The sequence below is a fragment of the Agelaius tricolor genome, unplaced genomic scaffold (assembly GCF_023055355.1).
Source record: "Agelaius tricolor isolate 1412-34295 unplaced genomic scaffold, bAgeTri1.0.p SCAF_28, whole genome shotgun sequence".
In the NCBI taxonomy this organism is placed as follows: Eukaryota; Metazoa; Chordata; class Aves; order Passeriformes; family Icteridae; genus Agelaius; species Agelaius tricolor.
Window position 1 is genome coordinate 8,661,305 of NW_027269288.1, and position 18,232 is coordinate 8,679,536.

Here is an 18,232-nt window from a genome sequence, read left to right on the forward strand (position 1 = left end):
AGTGGACAAACAGCTGGCCTGGGTGGACTTTGAGCCACTTAATGGGCTCAGGGAAATGGCATTTCTAAAGCAAACACGTGCAGGGGCAGAGCAGGGTGCTGGGCTCAGAGCTGCTGTTCTGCCCGGTTTGCCATGAGCTCAACACCAGGCAGCTTCAGATCCTCTGCAGGAAACACATTATTAATAGTTTTAGTAGGGCTTTAGTCCTTCAGAATCAAGAATTGTAGGTAACGTGTTTCCCACCTGCTCCTCCTCCCCAGCCATCACTCTGAATATTGGTTATTTTAATACATGATACACAGACATAGTTCCATGGTGAGGATCAGCAGCATCATCCCAGTCTGTGGCAGCACAGATTAAAAATGATCTCTTCTGCCTGTTGCCAGAATGTGGTCGTGTTCTTTCTTCTGGGGTTTCTATTTTTAAATTAGGCACTGGTAAAATTCTTAAGTGTCTTAAATGTCAGCAGTTAATGTCTAGAACAACATCCTCCCTTTGTCTTGGGAGTGTTTCAGTGGTGCAGGTATTGGTTGTGGCTGTAATTGCTCGTTTGGGGCCCTGGGGAGGGTTTGCATTCAGGCAGGGTCGTTATTGGAGTTAACTCCTGCTCTGCCCGGAGCAGGGGCTGCAGGATTTCCCCACGGAGGCAGCAGGCTGAGGTTATTTGATCACATAAAACACGGTTCAAAGAAACCCTTTTTGTGGGCAGTTCAGGTATGTTTGTTCTGATGTTGATTTTTTCAAGGGGCTGGTTAGAACTTCTCCGTTTTTCTCTTGCAACTTGAAAGCAACAACACCTTTTACCTTAGAGGCAGACAAGTCGCCAGGAAATGATGGGGTTTCAAAGTAAGAGAAAAGAGATTAAAACCACATGCTGTTCTTTGGTTCAGCCTTGCAAACCCAGGTTTGAATGGCAGCTCCTGCACTTCCTGAATGTAAGCCAGATTCATTATGCTGTGAAATTATCACTCATTTCTCTAGGTGTGCTCTTTTAACTGCTTAATTAATTTAGATGTGGGTATATATATTCAAATTAAAACACGATTTAGTGTGGTGGGGTTGTGTTACGGTTACAGACTTGTTGTTGAGCATGTTTGTACTCAAACTTTGAGCTCCTTGCACAGAATGTTGAACAATGGCTGACAAAATGGCAGAGTGTGTTTGGGCTGAGCCTTGTTCTGTCTGTGGACAGCAGGAACCGCGGCAGGTTTGGGGTGGCTGTTGTCAGGTCTGGGGTGGCTGTTGTCAGGTTTGGGGTGGCTGTTGGGTTTGGGGTGGCTGTTGTTGGGTTTGGGGTGGCTGTTGTCAGGTTTGGGGTAGCTGTTGGGTTTGGGGTGGCTGTTGTCGGGTTTGGGGTGGCTGTTGTCAGGTTTGGGGTGGCTGTTGTCAGGTTTGGGGTGACTGTTGTCGGGTTTGGGGTGGCTGTTGTCAGGTTTGGGGTGACTGTTGGGTTTGGGGTGGCTGTTGTGGGGTTTGGGGTGGCTGTTGTCAGGTTTGGGGTGGCTGTTGTTGGGTTTGGGGTGATTGTCGGGTTTGGGGTGGCTGTTGTCGGGTTTGGGGTGGCTGTTGTTGGGTTTGGGGTGATTGTCGGGTTTGGGGTGGCTGTTGTCGGGTTTGGGGTGCTGTTGTCGGGTTTGGGGTGGCTGTTGTCAGGTCTGGGGTGGCTGTTATCAGGTTTGGGGTGGCTGTCGGGTTTGGGGTGGCTATTGTCGGGTTTGGGGTGGCTGTTGTCGGGTTTGGGGTGGCTGTTGGGTTTGGGGTGCCAGGGGATGCTGACAGTGACACAAGGGCACCCTCTTTTGAGGCATCCAGGTGCAGGCTGGCTCCTGGTGCTTCCCAGCCTCTTTCCTTTCCTAGGGGAGGAGTGAAAAAGCATTTATTTACTCATTTTCCTCCTCTGCAAAAGCAGGCAAAAAGCAATGAGGGTTTTTTGTACCTATTACCCGAACAGTTCTTTTTTTGTGGCTGAAATCCCTCGTGATTCTCCTGGAGAAATCCCTGCGAGCCCGGGGAGGCAGGGAGCTGGCAGCCAGGCGTGCAGGTCCCCTGACCCCGTGTGTTTGTGCTTGCAGGGGGAGCTGATCACCTTCTATTACTACTGGAAGAAGACCCCCGAGGCCGCGAGCTCGCGCGCGCACCGGCGGCACCGGCGCCAGGCCGTGTTCCGCAGGATCAAAACCCGCACGGCCTCCACGCCCGTCAACACCCCCTCCAGGCCCCCCTCCAGCGAGTTCTGTGAGTGCAGCCCCGGCCGGGCACTGCTCTGGGCAGGGAGCAGCCGGAACGGTGCCACAAATCCCGGGGGACAGCGGGGAAATGGAGCTGGGGCAGCCGCCCTCCCTGCTCCTCCTGCACCTTGCTGCTGGAAGGTGCCTCTGATCAGCCAGGGATGTGTGCAGGCCTCAAACATGAAAGCATCCTGTGAGGATGGAAGTGCTGCCCTGGGGTTGGGTTTCCCTACTCTTTCTCTTGGTGCTGTGTTGTATTTTCTCCAGGCTTGTTACAGTAGTGGGGATTGGAGAGCACAGAAGGAGGGAAGTGCTCCCTGCCTTTGGAAGGAAGCCCCTTCCATCCTTCTGGGTGACCCCTACCCTCTGTGGAGCTCAGGCTGTGCTGCAGCCAGGCTTGGAGGAGCAGTGGCCTGGCCTGGAACAGAAGTGTCCAACCCAAAGCAATCCCCAGAGCAGTGCCTGCTGCCTTGCACAGGGTCCCTGCAGGGACAGAAACCTTTGTCCATTTGGGAAGGGTTTGTTACCCTGGGAGGTTTAAATCTTTCTAAACCACAGAGAGAAAAGGGGCTGTGGAAGGCAGATTGGCAGATGTAAAAATGAACGTGGGCAGGTGGAGGATGTGGTGAGCAGGCTGGACACAGAATTCCATCCTGGGCAGAAGTGAGGAGGGAGCAGGAAAGGGCTGGGAGTTTTTCCCTCCTGAACTGGTGGCATTTACTGGGATTTACAACCTCTGTGTGCACAAGGAGTGAGGATCTGGACTGCACAGCTCAATCCCAGATACCCAGCATGGGAGAGCTTGTGGCTGGGAGGACCCATCCCTACAGATCTGACTGCAGCATGAGAATCTGAATTCATCTGGCAAAAGAGAGCGAGTGCTAGCCTGGGGTCAGCTCTGCAGTCAGGGTCTGAGCACCTGCAAGTATTAATGTAGGAATCAGGGCAGTGGTAGCTATTAAATGTAACCCTGTGTTAATTTGAAGGGTAATGAGTTGCTGACAAATGCTGATGGCAAGTGCTGGAGAATCTGTAAGCTTTAATCCATACACTGTAACCTGCATATACAAAACATCCTCTTGGAGCCTTTAGAAAAACACTGTTCCTGTATCAAGGACTTCTCTTCTAATTAAAGATTAGAACAGAAGAAGCCTGAGGGCTTCCTGCTTGTGCCAAATTATAGCCCTGTTATGTTGTGAATTTATAGTGGTGGGACTAGAAAAATGCAGTGCTCTCAAAAGGGAAATATTTACTCCTGAGGTGTTTAGAAGGTAAGATACAGCTTTTGTGATGTCTGCATATTTTAAGTGGTTCAGATGCTGCTTTTGAGCTCATAGATGTGTAATCAGCTTATTTGCCACAAAGGAAAGGGACCCTTTGCACATTCTCCTCTTCTTCAGAACATGACAGTTTTGCAATGTGAGTTTGCCATAGGTTAAAACTTTGAGTCCTGCATTAAGGACAGGAAAGCTGGTGTCAGTTATCCTTTAGTGCCTCTCATCCAGAAGGATCTGAACATGTTTTTCAAACAGGTCCATGGTATGTAAGGATTGATTCCTCCACCCACAAACACCTCTACTGCTGGGTAACAAAATAAAAACCAGAAAAGCCGCTACAGGGACCTGTTCATGGAATCTTGTAGGATTTAAATATAGAATATTTTATTTCAAATTTGACCAGATTCTAGAGATAAATGCCTTTTTCTCTTGAAAATTGTGGGTTTGGAACACAGCCTCTTGAACTCCCCATGGATAGTATTTGAATGACAACTTACCTGGAAATATAGCACATGCTGAATCAGAGGTTCCAGGAGCTGTATCCCTTGGCACATTCCTGGGATCCTCCTTAACCTGCAGCATGATGAGATCTGGCTTTGCTCAGTGTGAAAAATCAGAAATAATCAGAAATAATGGCCATGCAAGGCAGGGTGGGCGTGGGGAGTCACGATCTATTCCACTTCATGCTTATTTTAGCCAAGTAGGAGGAAACAGAAAATCCTGCTGAGTGTTTATTTTCCGTTTTCCTCTCTCTCCCACCCTCAGTGGACCTGAGCTCGGCCAGTGAAGATGACTTTGACAGCGAGGACAGCGAGCAGGAGCTGAAGGGCTACGCCTGCCGCCACTGCTTCACCACCAGTATGTGCCAGTGCCAGTGCCAGCCCCTGCTGGGGCTCCCCTCTGCTGCTGCTGGGGCTGCCTTCAGCCAGCAGGAGCAGCTCCTGAGCTGCTACAGCTGTTCTCAGCAGCCTGGGGGTCAATCAGCTGAAATATGCAGCGTTCCTAACAGAGTTAATCAGGCTTTGCCATTGCGGATTAATACTGCGGTGACAAAGGAGAAGCCTGAGGTAGACATTCAGACAGGAATAAATCTGCATAATCCATAATCTAAGTAATCAATTTGTGACATAATGAGTCAGTGTTGGGCTGTGGCTGTCACACACAAAACTTCCTGGTGCTGCACCAAATCTCCTGTGCATCAGCCCCCTTGCTGTGGCTGCTCCCAAAGGTTGCTCGATGCTGGGGCATTTGCAGCTGAAAGTGGAAGCCCCAGAATGGGGAAGGAAATCAGAGGTTCAGAGCTCACTTCTCTTGCAGAAACCACAGCTTTGAAGAACAACAGCTGCTTGCTAGCTCCCAGGTAGAGCAGATAAGGTTTCTTTCTGTGCCTCAAAGCTGTAGTTTCTTAAGCAAGCAGCCATAGTTTGTGAAAATTGAACATTGAGGATGTGCGCTGGGACAGGACAAACTTTTCCAGAAACGTATCGAGCTCTGTTACCCATAGAGAAGCAGCTGTACTTTTGTAGCTGTACTTTTTTAACAATTGCCTGTGTTTGTGCTGGGCTGGGTGCTCTGTGAGGTGCTGAGCTGTTGCTTTCCCTGCCCCAAGCCTCCAAGGACTGGCACCACGGGGGCCGGGAGAACATCCTGCTGTGCACGGACTGCCGCATCCACTTCAAGAAGTACGGGGAGCTGCCGCCCATCGAGAAGCCCGTGGACCCCCCGCCCTTTATGTTCAAGCCTGTGAAGGAGGAAGATGATGGCCTCAGTGGGAAGCATAGCATGAGGACACGGCGCAGTCGAGGCTCGGTGCGTTTCACCCTCGTCAGTGCAGGGGTAAAAGGAGCCGGAGCCCTGAACTGATTTGCCATGGGCTGTGCTGCTCCTGCTGCCTGTGTGTGCCAGGGGGAGCTTTGCTGAGGCTGGGCTGTCTCTGGAAAAGGGGGATGGAATGTCCCTGCAAGCTGTGTTATTTCTCTGTCATGACTGGCAGTGGGCTGTCGCCATAAGGGGGCATTGACAGTGCATTGCAGATCCTGTGCTAGTACATGTCCTCCTTCCAGCTGCATCCTGTCAGAGGTGTGCCCTTGGGAGGAGTTAAAAAAAGTTAGATGGTGTTCATGTGGTGTCCTCATGTTACTGGAGTTAAAGCCTCTTCCCTCCAGGGAGCTCTGTTTGCCTCTGTGGTTGGTGTGCTCTGAGTTGTGACTCAGGTGGGGCACCAGGAACCTTCCTGGGAGCAGCTCTGGGTGATTTATCTTGGAGTTGGGTTTAGCTGAGGGAAAGCAGCAGATAGATTTCTTTTCTTGCCCTCCCCTGTCTGTCTTTCTGAAGAGGATGATGTGACCATTGGCTCTAAATACCTTGGGAGGCTCCACTCGTGGGGAGTGTTGGCTTTCATAGCCAGTCCTCCAAAAAACTGCCAAACTGGCAGGGAAGCAGCATTAATTATTGAAATGTACTCTCCTGCTCCCTTGCTGATAGAGTAGATAGTCAGATAGAGCTTTGTGCTTTCTAAAGCTGGAACTGGGGGTTTGGACCTTGGCCTTGACTGCCAGCAGATGGAGCATTTTTCATGCAACATGGGGGTTCTCTCCTGCCTCAGGCCCCCTTGTGTGTGTGCTGTGTATGGGAACAGAACATCTTCCTAAATGCCATTTCTAACAGACACTGCTGATTAAATAATCAGCACTTAATGCTTGTGAGTAGACAGATTAAGGATTCGCCTCCTTTTACATTGGAGTCTGGCTGGGCTTTGAAGGACAAAGCGCAGGTTTTGCTGCCAGGGCTGTGCTCCCCGTGGCCCTGCCGGGGCAGAGCACCCTGAGCAGCCTCTCAGTGCTGAGCTGACCGGGCTGCTGTCCCCAGATGTCGACGCTACGCAGTGGCAGGAAGAAGCAGGCAGCCAGCCCCGATGGCCGCGCCTCGCCCATCGCCGAGGACGTGCGCTCCAGCGGCCGCAACTCGCCCAGCGCCGCCAGCACCTCCAGCAACGACAGCAAGGCTGAGTCCGTCAAGAAATCCACCAAGGTAACCCCACAGCTGGGCTCTCCCAAACAGGAGGGGCCTCTTGGGCAGGTAACCCCACAGCTGGGCTGCCTCGGGCAGGTAACCCTTCCCCTGGCCTCTCACAGGTAACCCTTCCCCTGGGCTCCCTCAGGCAGGTAACCCTTCCCCTGGCCTCTCACAGGTAACCCTTCCCCTGGCCTCTCACAGGTAACCCTTCCCCTGGGCTCTCACACAGGTAACCCTTCCCCTGGGCTCTCTCACAGGTAACCCTTCCCCTGGGCTCCCTCAGGCAGGTAACCCTTTGTTGCTATAGGACACAAAAGAACACACGCTCACACTGTTCTCAAGTGACAGAGAAAAAAGGGCTGTTTATTTTCTGACTCCAACATTTATAGTTTTCCAAAAGTGACAGTGGATTGGAGGGTGACAGTGGCACCTCTCCAATGCCACTGGTTAAACTAACAGTCTATCAACTCTCTCTTCTTCCATAAAGGAATGCAAAACAATGAGTTATTTACAGAAAGTGTGTGAGAAAATTCACTACAAGAATGTCAACATCAGAAGGCTTAGAAAATCTTAAAAAACCAGGGTGACAACCCTTCCCCTGGGCTCTCCTGGGCAGGTATCCCTTCCCCTGGCCTCTCAGGTAACCCTTCCCCTGGGCTGCACACCTGAGGTCTCTTGGACAGGTAACCCTTTCCCTGGGCTCCCTCAGGCAGGTAACCCCTTCCCCTGGGCTCTCCCAGCCAGGGCTGCACACCTGAGCCCCCTCAGGCAGGTACAGGAGGCTGAGGAATCTCTCCACGACCCAAAACCCCTGTGAGTGTGGATCAGGCTGAGTGTGGGGCAGCCTGGAGCTGACCAGGGAGGGATGGGAGTGATCCAACCTCTCCAGTAGCCCCCTCACTGCTCTCACAGTAAAGTAATCCCTCCACTTCAGATGCAAATGCAAGCATTAAGCTCAGGGGAGTAATGCAGATCAGAAATGCTGAATTTAAGACTAGTAGACAGTTTTGGGGATTTTTTGTAAGCAGTACTTAATCTTTGTTTACAAAGGAGTATGAACATTCAGTAATTGAGTCTGCTTCTGCTACTGTTTTCTGGAGGTGTATTTGCTTGATTGTTCAGAGCAAGCTGACAGTTGAGTCTGTTCAAATGAATTGAGAACCTTTCCAAGAGAGTTGTAAAGAAACAAAGCCACATGAAGCTGAAGGCTTACCATTAAGCAGTATGAATTGAGAAGTAGCAAGTTAAAAATAAATATTACACAGATTAAAAAAAAGTCAAAATGAGCATGGAGTAAGTTTTCACATTATAAAACTGAAAACTTGGCAGAATTTAAAGTTAGGTAATTATGTGATGCACAGAGCTTTTCCGGGCCATGGGAGAAGGTAGTAATCTCAGAATAGCTATTCACTGTTGGCCCTGTATTTGAGGGGTTCTAAAAATATTCCTCTCAAAATATCAAGAGTAGAGCAAGACTTTTCATGTAGCAGAAGGAGGTTTATCCCGTTTCCCGCAGAAATTCTGGCTCTGTCTTGCACCAGTTAAAAACTGGTGTTGGTCTGTATTGGAAGGGTCACCTGGGTCTGCTGTCTGGTGGACTTGGTCCTGCCCAGCTCTCTTTAAAATATCCCTTTATATGAGGAATGCTTTGTGCACTTTGCCTTTTTCCTGCTAGATTGATGTGCATTGGAGTGCTCTTAAATACTGACTGTGCCAACTCCTGAGTTCTGCTGCTCCCTGATTTGTGTTAATAGGGTGGCACTGGCCTAACTTATTTTGCATTTACAGCACTGGTAAGTGTTGTGTTCTGTTTCCTTTGTGGCAGAAGATAAAGGAAGAGGTATCTTCTCCTCTCAAGAACTCCAAGAGGCAGCGGGAAAAGGCAGCATCTGACACGGAAGAACCTGACAGGTCCAATGCCAAAAAATCCAAAACTCAAGTGAGTCCCACAGAGGAGTATTTCCTCTTAGGAGAATGCTTTGAGATGGGGAGGGATGCAAATCTGGTAACAAACCAAAAACATTAAATCAATTTAAGCCACAGCAAATTGTAACTTAATCTGTGGCTGGAAAGCAACCAATGTTATAATGTGTTCCTCCTGCTGGAAACAGTGGAGTGATATGGGGTAAGTCCAGAAGTTGGGTTTTTTCTTTGATTTAATATTGAAATCAGATATATAGGAGTGCACTGGATTGTTCTCCACTGCTTTCCTCCAATTTTGTAGATTTAAATTTGGGGGTTTGTCTTTTCTGACAAGTTAGAAGACCACCACTGGAGTTGTGACAAATCTTTTCCATTGCTGGTCACTCATAGTGAAGGAGTGTTTTGCTATGTTTAACAGGACCCCTCCTGAATTTCAGTTTGTTCCTATTGCCCCTGGGCACTGTGGGAGGGTCCTGGTTCTGCTGTCTTTGCACTTCCCTTGGGTGTTTGTGTTCCTGTGCTGGTTTGGGCGCTGTGAGGTCCAAAGGGCGCCTGTGTCTGCACAGTGTGACAGACCCCGTCCTGTGGCACCCCTGGAGGGTCCCGGTGTGTGTGTCCCGGGCTCAGTGGTCGCTGCTGCCTCTCCCCACAGGAGATCAGCAGGCCCAACTCCCCCTCGGAGGGAGAGGGCGAGGGCGAGAGCTCCGACAGCCGCAGCGTCAACGATGAGGGGAGCAGCGACCCCAAGGACATCGACCAGGACAACCGCAGCACGTCCCCCAGCATCCCCAGCCCCCAGGACAACGAGAGCGACTCGGACTCCTCTGCTCAGCAGCAAGTGCTGCAGGCGCAGCCCCAGGTGCTGCAGGCCCCGAGCGCCTCTGCCCAGGCTGCAGCAGCTCCCACGCCGCCGGTGCCGGCCCCGCTGCCGGCGCCGCCGCCCGCGTCCAGCGCCGCCCCGGCGCCCGCGCAGCCGTCACCGCCCGCGGCCCAGCCCTCGGGCCAGCCCCAGCCCTCTGCTCCCCCTGCTCCCCACTCGCACATCCAGCAGGCCCCCGCGCTGCACCCGCAGAGGATCCCGTCACCCCACCCTCCCCTGCAGCCCCTGAGCGCGTCCCAGAGCCAGCCCGCGCCTGCCCCGGCGCAGCCCCCGCTGCACGGCCAGCCCCAGCCTGCCCCGCACGGCCTGCAGGCGCAGCCGCTGCTGCCCCACGGCCCCGGGCCTGCCCAGCCCTTCTCCCTGCCCGCCCAGCCCGCTCAGTCTCAGGTGCCCCTCCAGACACAGGCCCCGTCCCACTCGCACTCGGGGCTGCAGGCGGCGCAGCCCGTGCTGCCCGGCACGGCCTCGCTGCAGCCGGCGCAGCCTCCCCGTGAGCAGCCTCTGCCGCCCGCCCCCATGGCCATGCCTCACATCAAACCTCCCCCCACCACCCCCATCCCACAGCTGCCCACTGCCCCGGCCCACAAGCACCCTCCCCATCTCTCGGGGCCGTCTCCGTTCTCCATGAACTCCAACTTGCCCCCGCCGCCCGCCCTGAAGCCGCTGAGCTCGCTGTCCACTCACCACCCTCCGTCGGCGCACCCTCCTCCCCTGCAGCTGATGCCTCAGAGCCAACCTCTGCAGTCCTCTCAGGCCCAGCCTCCCGTCCTGACCCAGAGCCAGAGCCTTCCCCCTCCTGCCAGTCACCCCCCCTCCGGACTCCACCAGGTCTCCTCACAGCCCCCCTTCTCTCAGCACCCCTTTGTGCCCGGGGGCCCCCCTTCCATCACGCCTCCGTCGTGCCCCTCCACCTCCACGCCGCCCACCGTGCCTGGCATCCCTCTGCAGACCCCCATCTCCACGTCAGCAGCTTCGAGTGGGACAGTGCCCGTGGTGACAGCCTGCACGCTGCCACCCATCCAGATCAAGGAGGAGGTCCCCGATGAGGCTGAGGAGCCGGAGAGCCCTCCACCTCCTCCCCGGAGCCCATCCCCAGAGCCCACGGTGGTGGACATCCCCAGCCACGCCAGCCAGTCAGCCAGGTATGGAGCTTTCATCAGTGCTCTGCTTTCCCTGCTTTACCCTCCACTCTCTGTGTGTATAAAACCAGTACGGTACAGGTAATTTTCTCCTGGCTTTCTGGCAAGCTGGTAGTGTTTGGTCTAAGTGTAGAATGATATTTTTTAGTTTGGACATACAGCTCTCAAGTCCCATGCTCTTGCACCTTTCCCAGGGCTGAGCTCTTCTCTCCTGTGTTCCTTTCAGGTTCTATAAACACCTGGACCGTGGCTACAATTCATGCTCCAGGGCAGACCTGTACTTCATGCCTCTGGCAGGATCCAAACTGGCCAAGAAGAGAGAAGAGGCCATCGAAAAGGCCAAAAGGGAAGCGGAGCAGAAAGCCAGGGAAGAGAGGGAAAGAGAAAAAGAAAAAGAGAAGGAAAGAGAGCGGGAGCGGGAGCGTGAGAGAGAAGCGGAAAGAGCTGCGGTAGGTGCAGCTCTGGCTCAGAGCTGGGTGAGGGAATTGATGGCTGGGTCTGACCTGGGTGATGGCTGCAGGGTGCAGATCCCCAGGAGCACTTGAACCCTGTCAGGGGTTTCTGAGCATGGAGCTGTGTGTATGGACCAAAATCCAGCCTGCTCTGAGCACCTCTGGCCTGGGACTGTCTTCTCCTTAAAGGAAAGGGAGAGTTTCTGCCCCAGGTCTGGTTCTGTGGGAAGCCAGAGCAGCTGGGCAGAAGGAGGCCAATTGTTGGCATTGACCTTGCAGCAGGAGAGCACTGTGCAAACACAGTGAATGCCCTGTGTCCCGTGCAGGCACACGAGTGCTCTCTCCTGGAGGAGGGGTGGTGGTGGAGGGGGGGTGTGTGTTTGTGTTTGTGATTGTGTGTGTGGCTGAGTGCTCCACGGCAGCTGTGCTGACCTGAGGCTGTTTCCCCGCTGTGTGCAGCAGAAGGTGTCCAGCTCCTCCCACGAGGGCCGCCTGGGCGAGTCGCAGCTCAGCGGGCCGGCCCACATGAGGCCTTCCTTCGAGCCGCCGCCGACCACCATCGCGGCCGTGCCCCCGTACATCGGGCCGGACACGCCGGCGCTGCGGACGCTCAGCGAGTACGCGCGGCCCCACGTCATGTCCCCGACCAACCGCAACCACCCCTTCTTCGTGCCCCTGAACCCCACGGACCCGCTGCTGGCCTACCACATGCCCGGCCTGTACAACGTGGACCCCGGCATCCGCGAGCGGGAGCTGCGCGAGCGCGAGATCCGCGAGCGCGAGATCCGCGAGCGGGAGCTGCGCGAGAGGATGAAGCCCGGCTTCGAGGTGAAGCCCCCGGAGCTGGACGCGCTGCACCCGGCCACCAACCCCATGGAGCACTTCGCCAGGCACGGGGCGCTGACCATCCCGCCCGCGGCGGGGCCGCACCCCTTCGCCTCCTTCCACCCGGGGCTGAACCCGCTGGAGAGGGAGAGACTGGCGCTGGCGGGGCCGCAGCTGCGGCCGGAGATGAGCTACCCGGACAGGCTGGCGGCCGAGCGCATCCACGCCGAGCGCATGGCCTCGCTCACCAACGACCCCCTGGCGCGGCTGCAGATGTTCAACGTCACCCCCCACCACCACCAGCACTCGCACATACACTCGCATCTACACCTACACCAGCAGGACCCCCTACACCAAGGTGAGCCCTGGCAGCTGGGCACTGCCCTGGGAGCGGCTCAGAATGGGCCCAGTGTGACCCTGGAACTCAAGTAGCAAAATCCCTGAGCCCCAAGAGCTGGGCACTGCCCTGGGGAGTGGCTCAGAATGGGTCCAGTCTGACCCTGGAACTCAAATAGCAAAATCCCTGAGCCCCAGGAGCTGGGCACTTCCCCAGGGAACAGCTCAGAATGGGCCCAGTCTGACCCTGGAACTCAAATAGCAAAATCCCTGAGCCCCAGGAGCTGGGCACTGCCCTGGGGTGTGGCTCAGAATGGGCCCAGTCTGACCCTGGAACTCTGAGCAGCTCAGAACGGGCCCAGTGTGACCCTGGAACTCAAATAGCAAAATCCCTGAGCCCCAAGAGCTGGGCACTGCCCTGGGGAGCAGCTCAGAACGAGCCCAGTCTGACCCTGGAACTCAAACACCAAAATCCCTGTCGTCATGTCCGTGCTGTGGTCCTGTGCTGTGGAAGGTTGTGGTAACTAAAATGCAGTTACTTTTTGTAGGGTGATGGTAACACCACAGTGATCTTCCTTCCTTCAGACTCTCACTGTGAAAGGTTTGCTGGTTTGTTGTGGGTTGGTTTTTTTGTGTACTGCTGTCCTAGAGCAGCACCTTGCAGTTGGAATAATTAATAGGCTCAGAAATGGATCTGTGCCTTGCCCATTTCTGTAGCAAGATACGTGGTTACTGCTCCAGGGGTCTGGAGCCCTGGAGATGAGGCACTCAGCAGGAATTTTCACATTTTCTGGTGACAGACTGGAGAGGACATGGCAGGCCAGGCACCAGGTGCTGCAGCTGCCAGGTGAGGGGAGGGGAAAATCAGAGTAAAATGCAGGTTCTGGTGTCTGGCTGCCAGTGCAGTGTTTGTGCAAGCAGATGTAGAATTCTTTGCCCTGGAGCATTAAATGTCCATTAAATGTGCTGGGATGCCCACTGTTGGAGTTAGAGGGAATGTGAGTGCTGCTGCAGAAGCCAGGTTGTACCACAAGGAAAGCTGCAGGGTGGTGTGGGTTCCTGAGGGCTGGGGGGCTGCAGGCAGGAGATGGCAGTGCTGGGTACCAGCATTCCTGAAGCTGCTGAGGCTCACTGCAGAAACCCCAGATGGGCTCAGGTGAGGCAGTCACTGAGCACCTCTGTGCAGGTGAGTCTGGGTGCTCCCAGGTGCTTGTTCTGGACAAAACCACGGCTTGTGCATTGTCCCTCCCAGTGCAGAGAGAGGCTGCTGCAGACACAGCCAAGCCAAGGCTCTGTGTGTGTGTTGGAGCCACATTTGCCTTTGTGCTCTGCCAGGTTCAAGCACAGTGAGGGGCTCTTGGTTCTTGCCCCAGGTGGCTCCAGTGGTGCTCGAGGCTTTACAGCCCCTGTGCCTCCTCAGAGTGGGGATGAACAGAGGGTAGAATGACCCCACACTTGTGCTGTGCACCAGCTGAGGGAATGGTTCTGCCTCTGTGTTCCTTTTTCCCCTCTGGAAACGCTTTCTCTCCTTCTCTCTCAGGCTCAGCAGGACCTGTCCATCCCCTGGTGGATCCTTTAGCAGCTGGACCCCACCTGGCACGTTTTCCCTACCCACCTGGGACCATCCCCAACCCATTGCTAGGGCAGCCACCTCACGAGCATGAAATGCTCCGGCATCCAGTCTTTGGTGAGAGCAATTTTTTGGTCCTTTGCAGGGCTGGGCTTTGATCTGCAGTGTTATCTCTTATCGTGGGGTTTAACGTTTCCCAGTGGGGGGAGTCAGGCTGTGACTTTGGGTGCTCGTGGTGGCTTTTTGGGGCGAACAAGAAGCAAAGCAGCGTGTGAAAGCGGTGCCTGTCCCCCTAGGTACCCCCTACCCTCGGGACCTGCCTGGGGCCATCCCCCCTCCCATGTCAGCAGCCCACCAGCTGCAGGCCATGCACGCGCAGTCGGCAGAGCTGCAGAGGCTGGCGATGGAGCAGCAGTGGCTGCACGGCCACCCCCACATGCACGGCGGGCACCTACCCAGTCAGGAAGATTATTACAGGTGAGCCTGCACGGAGGGCTTTGGGCACCTGGGCATCCCGTGGGATTTCTCCACATTCCTTCCTTTTGCCTGGGAGTTTTCTCCTCTCTTGCTGTGTGCTGAGCCCTGGTGTCTGAGCTGTGCTCAGGCCTGCTTTGGGCAGGTGGGAAGTGAAATCCACATTTCTGGCACAGCATGAGAGCAGTTGAGTGTGTGTCCTGCTGCAGCATCCCCAGAGATGTCCCACCTGCACAGCTGGCACTGGTGACCATGCCCACCTGTGGGGTTCCCTGTGCCAGGGCACTGCCCAGGGTGCTGCTCTGTGGAATTTGCAGGCAACCCCAGCAAGGGAAGAGATGAGAATCTTGACTCCATGTTTCAGAAGGCTGATTTATTATTTTGTGATGTATTAAAAGAAAATGATATATTAAAACTATACTAAAAGAATAGGAGAAAAGGATTTCATCAGAAGGCTAGCAAAGAAGGGAAGGAATGATAATAAAATCTTGTGTCTGCTCACAGCCTCGACACTGGTGGCTGTCATTGGTCATGAAGTCAAAACAATTTCACATGCTGGGTAAACAATTCTGCAAATCACATTCCAAAGCAGCAAAACATGGAGAAGCTGAAGCTTCTCAGGAGAAAAGATCCTAACGAAAGGATTTTTCATAAAATATGTGTGTGACAGTGCTCAGAGCTCAAAACCTGCAGCCTCTGCTCCCTGCAGGGGTGACAGGGGGGCAGAGCAGTCTCCTGTGTCTCACACCTCTGTGTTGTGCTAAAATGAGTTTTCTTTCTCTTGCAGTCGACTGAAAAAAGAAGGCGACAAACAGTTGTAATAAATTATTTATTTGTAACGCTGGCTATGGAAATCCCAGTCCTTGGGAAGGAGTGGAACATTTTTACATACGAGAAGAGCTACAAAAGGAAAAGAATATCTTATAAAGATTTCTTTATATATTTAAAACAGAAGCAACCACCCAACAAGTAGAGACTTATCAGCATAGTGTTCATTTGTAGAGAAGATTTCTCAAGACTGGTGTGGGTCTCCCTGCATGAAAACGTATTCAGAAGCCTCTTGGAAATACAGGACTGTGTGGAGCATTCAGAGAACTTCCTGCAATCTTGGTTTTTTTTTTTTTTCTTTTCTTTTCTTACTAGTTTGTTTTCAGTAGGTGCTAGAATCAGGTTCACAACACAAGTCACTGTGCGTGAAGGGACACTCAATGCATCTATAGGTAACTAAAAAAAAAAAACAAGGATTGCAAGTAGGTGATGTAACAAGCTCTGAATCCAAGTGCTATAATAATAAAAAAATCTACTTTTATTTTAATACATTGTAGGAAATCTTCATAATTTTAAAAGAGAGCTCAGTTCTGCAGCATGGCTTTTTAAGTCTGTAAATAACTTTTTTTGGGTAGAGGGGAGAAACAAAACAAAACAAACTCCAGAAACGTTTATCTTGATTTTCAGTAACATCACAAATTGTGAATTCCTACCTGGTATTGACAGAATACAGAGTTGATTTTTTAATAAAATATATATATATAATTATCCCTTTAATTAAAGGGAATGATGGGTATCAATAATTTCAAATGGGTAAAAGCTTGACATTTGGTTTGATATCAACAATAAGCATTAAAGGGATTTGCAGGGATAATGTTGCAAATGACTGTTTCTGTTCTTGGTTTTTTGGTTGGTTTGGTTGTTTGGGGGTTTTTGTTGGTGTTCCATCTCTCTGTTCTGCAGCTGGTTTCGTTGAGTTGGGTTTCTCAGCAGCTCAGATGTCCCTTGGACCCCGCTGGCCCTTCTGGTGCCACCTTCAACGGTTCCATTTTTGTGTGGCCATCAAACACTTCATTTTCCTGTGAGGTTTGAAACTTAACCTAGCTCCATTGGGTTTGCCTTTAGGCAGAAGGTTCAGAGAAAGAATCTGTTGTAGAAATCTCTTTTTGGAGCTGTCCATGGCTCAGACCAGTGCAGCCACAGTGGTGTATGCAGTGCATACCTGGGGGGGACGTGCTTCTCCTGCCTCCTGCTGCACGAGTTCCTAAGGAAAGTGGACTTGGCAGTTGTTTTCATTAGGTTGTGTTGCAAAGACCAGTCTGTTTTTCTCTTTGACTGTTTGGGTTTGGGTTTTATATAAGCAGAAACTGCTTAAGTGCCCCCAGTGCAGTGTCCCTGAGGAGCCGAGTGCTCTGGGACAGTGGCACTGCCTCCAGCCCCACAGTCCTGCAGGGCAGCTCCTCTTGTGCTTCCCACCAGGCTGGGGAGAGGAGAGGAGCCCACAGGGAGCATTAAAGGAGACACCTCTCCTTGTCAGGCAGATTTTAGAAGTTTTTTTCCCCAGTTTTCCTTGCTGGAGCAGAGGGTGATGCGACCAATGGACATCTGAACCTGCCGCTCGTTTTGTTCTGCTGGTGCACAGCTGCCCCCATGCTCTCTCTCCACTCCCGAGTGCTCTCTGCTGTGTAGCCTGTCCAGTGTGATGGTTGTGTCCTAGGACTGTCCTGAGCCCCTCTGGTGAAGTTGTAGTTACTCAGCTGCAGGCCCAGTGCTCGTCCCCCTCTGCTGCTCAGCCCGCAGGAGCGATGCTCCAGGCCCTCTAAGGCAAGGGTGCAGGGGAGAGCGGGGATTTTCCTGCTGGAATTCCCTCTTGCTGTGCCCCAGTGCTGAGGGGCTGATCAGTGCTGCTGTGTTGGCCCTGGCTGCAGTGTTGGGAGGGACAGGCTCTGTTCCACCAGCTCAGGCCAGAGCACAGGGAGGGAGGGAGGGGAGTCCTTGGCCCGGCTCTGGGCAGTGCTGGGGTGAAAAGGGCTCCTCGAGGAGCTGGGATTATTCCTGCTCAGGGCTGAGCAGCCACCAGGATGGGCCTGCTCAGCAGAGAGTGCCTCACTTTTGGTTTGAGTGCTTTAAAGGTCTCATCAGGCACAGTTCAGTTCAGTTTCTCCCCTCCTTTTGTTTTACTGTGTGGAACTAGGGAGTTTGGGAGAGTTTGGCCACTTCAGCCATTTCTTCTGACCCTTCTCCTGCTGTTTTTTAGCCATAGTTCTTCAGGAAAAGCTAATTCCCTCCAGTGGTCCTCTCTGTGTTCCTTATTTCTCAGCTGAAGTTGCTGTCTGTTCTAAAGCTGTTCATTGATTTTATTTTTTTTTTCCTCCCAGAAGAGCATTCTAATAATTTTATGGGAGCTTTTTTGTTCACGTGATTCACAATTAAGCACTGAAATTGCTCAGTTCTAGCCAGTGATTAACTACAACTTTACCTGCAGTGGCTTCTGAAGCCATCTCGGTGTTCGATGCCCTGTTAAAAAAAACAACCCAGACCTTTTGATTTCCTTTCAAGAAATCTCTCTTTATTTTTCCTCTGTTCCAAAAGTTTATTTTAAGATTTTGCTTTAGTGTTTTTGAACCGTCTCTCTTGTTCTATGTCGTCATGGTTGAGCTTGTTTCACTGCACCGTTGAGCAGAGTGTACATTCTGACTGCTACATTTATATATATCTTGAAGCTTAATGTATATATGAGTAGTTTGCCATGGGATAACACAGTGTAAACAGAGTAGAAACCCAGAAATCGTGACTTCTGTGTTCTCTCCATTTGAGTATTTTGTAATTTTTTTGAAATATTTGTGGACATAAATAAAACCAAGCTACACTACAGCAGCCAGGTTTTGCCTGCAAGTGAAATGTGTCTCGTGATTGTTGTTGGTGGGAGAGGAGCTGCTCTCACCTGGGGTGATGTGGGTGCTGCCCTGGCCACTTTGCTTCAAACCTGTCCCTTTTTGGCTTTGTTTATTCCCTCTTTGAGATAATTTTGGTTTTAATGCACAGTGCACAAACACCAGCATCATGTCCAGTTCCAGTTGTGCATCCTCGAGTCCCATTGCTGCTCTGCTGCTCAGTTTCCAGTGCAGTGCCCTGGGGATACCCCAGCAGCTGCATTTTTGGGAATTGCTTTTCCTGGGAGAAGAAACTGGAAACAGATTTTTCCTCATTGGTGCCAGTGTTGAGCACAGCTGGCCCCGAGCTGGCCAGAGCTGCCCTCCCCAGGGGAAATGGCAGAGAGGGAGGTGCACAGTAACTCCCTGAAAAGCTGAAATTCCCCTTCATTTCCATCAATTGGTGGCTCCC

The 18,232-nt window shown here is 52.5% G+C and overlaps 1 protein-coding gene across 5 annotated transcripts in view; it reads left to right on the forward strand.

Annotated features, from left to right (window-relative positions):
* Positions 1–17,782, forward strand: part of RERE (arginine-glutamic acid dipeptide repeats) — a 165,775-nt gene extending 147,993 nt beyond the window's left edge. For 3 of the 5 annotated variants that reach the window (XM_071449389.1, XM_071449388.1, XM_071449392.1), the window contains 11 exons: positions 2,073–2,235; positions 4,271–4,363; positions 5,115–5,314; positions 6,374–6,535; positions 8,346–8,459; positions 9,096–10,465; positions 10,689–10,911; positions 11,374–12,097; positions 13,616–13,762; positions 13,942–14,122; positions 14,907–17,782. In XM_071449389.1, coding sequence (XP_071305490.1) covers positions 2,073–2,235; positions 4,271–4,363; positions 5,115–5,314; positions 6,374–6,535; positions 8,346–8,459; positions 9,096–10,465; positions 10,689–10,911; positions 11,374–12,097; positions 13,616–13,762; positions 13,942–14,122; positions 14,907–14,940 — 3,411 coding nt within the window. In that variant the 3' untranslated portion in view covers positions 14,941–17,782. The remainder of the gene's footprint in view (positions 1–2,072; positions 2,236–4,270; positions 4,364–5,114; positions 5,315–6,373; positions 6,536–8,345; positions 8,460–9,095; positions 10,466–10,688; positions 10,912–11,373; positions 12,098–13,615; positions 13,763–13,941; positions 14,123–14,906) is intronic. The other 2 variants (XM_071449391.1, XM_071449390.1) reach the window with 2 other exon arrangements.
* The last annotated feature ends 450 nt before the right edge of the window (positions 17,783–18,232 follow it).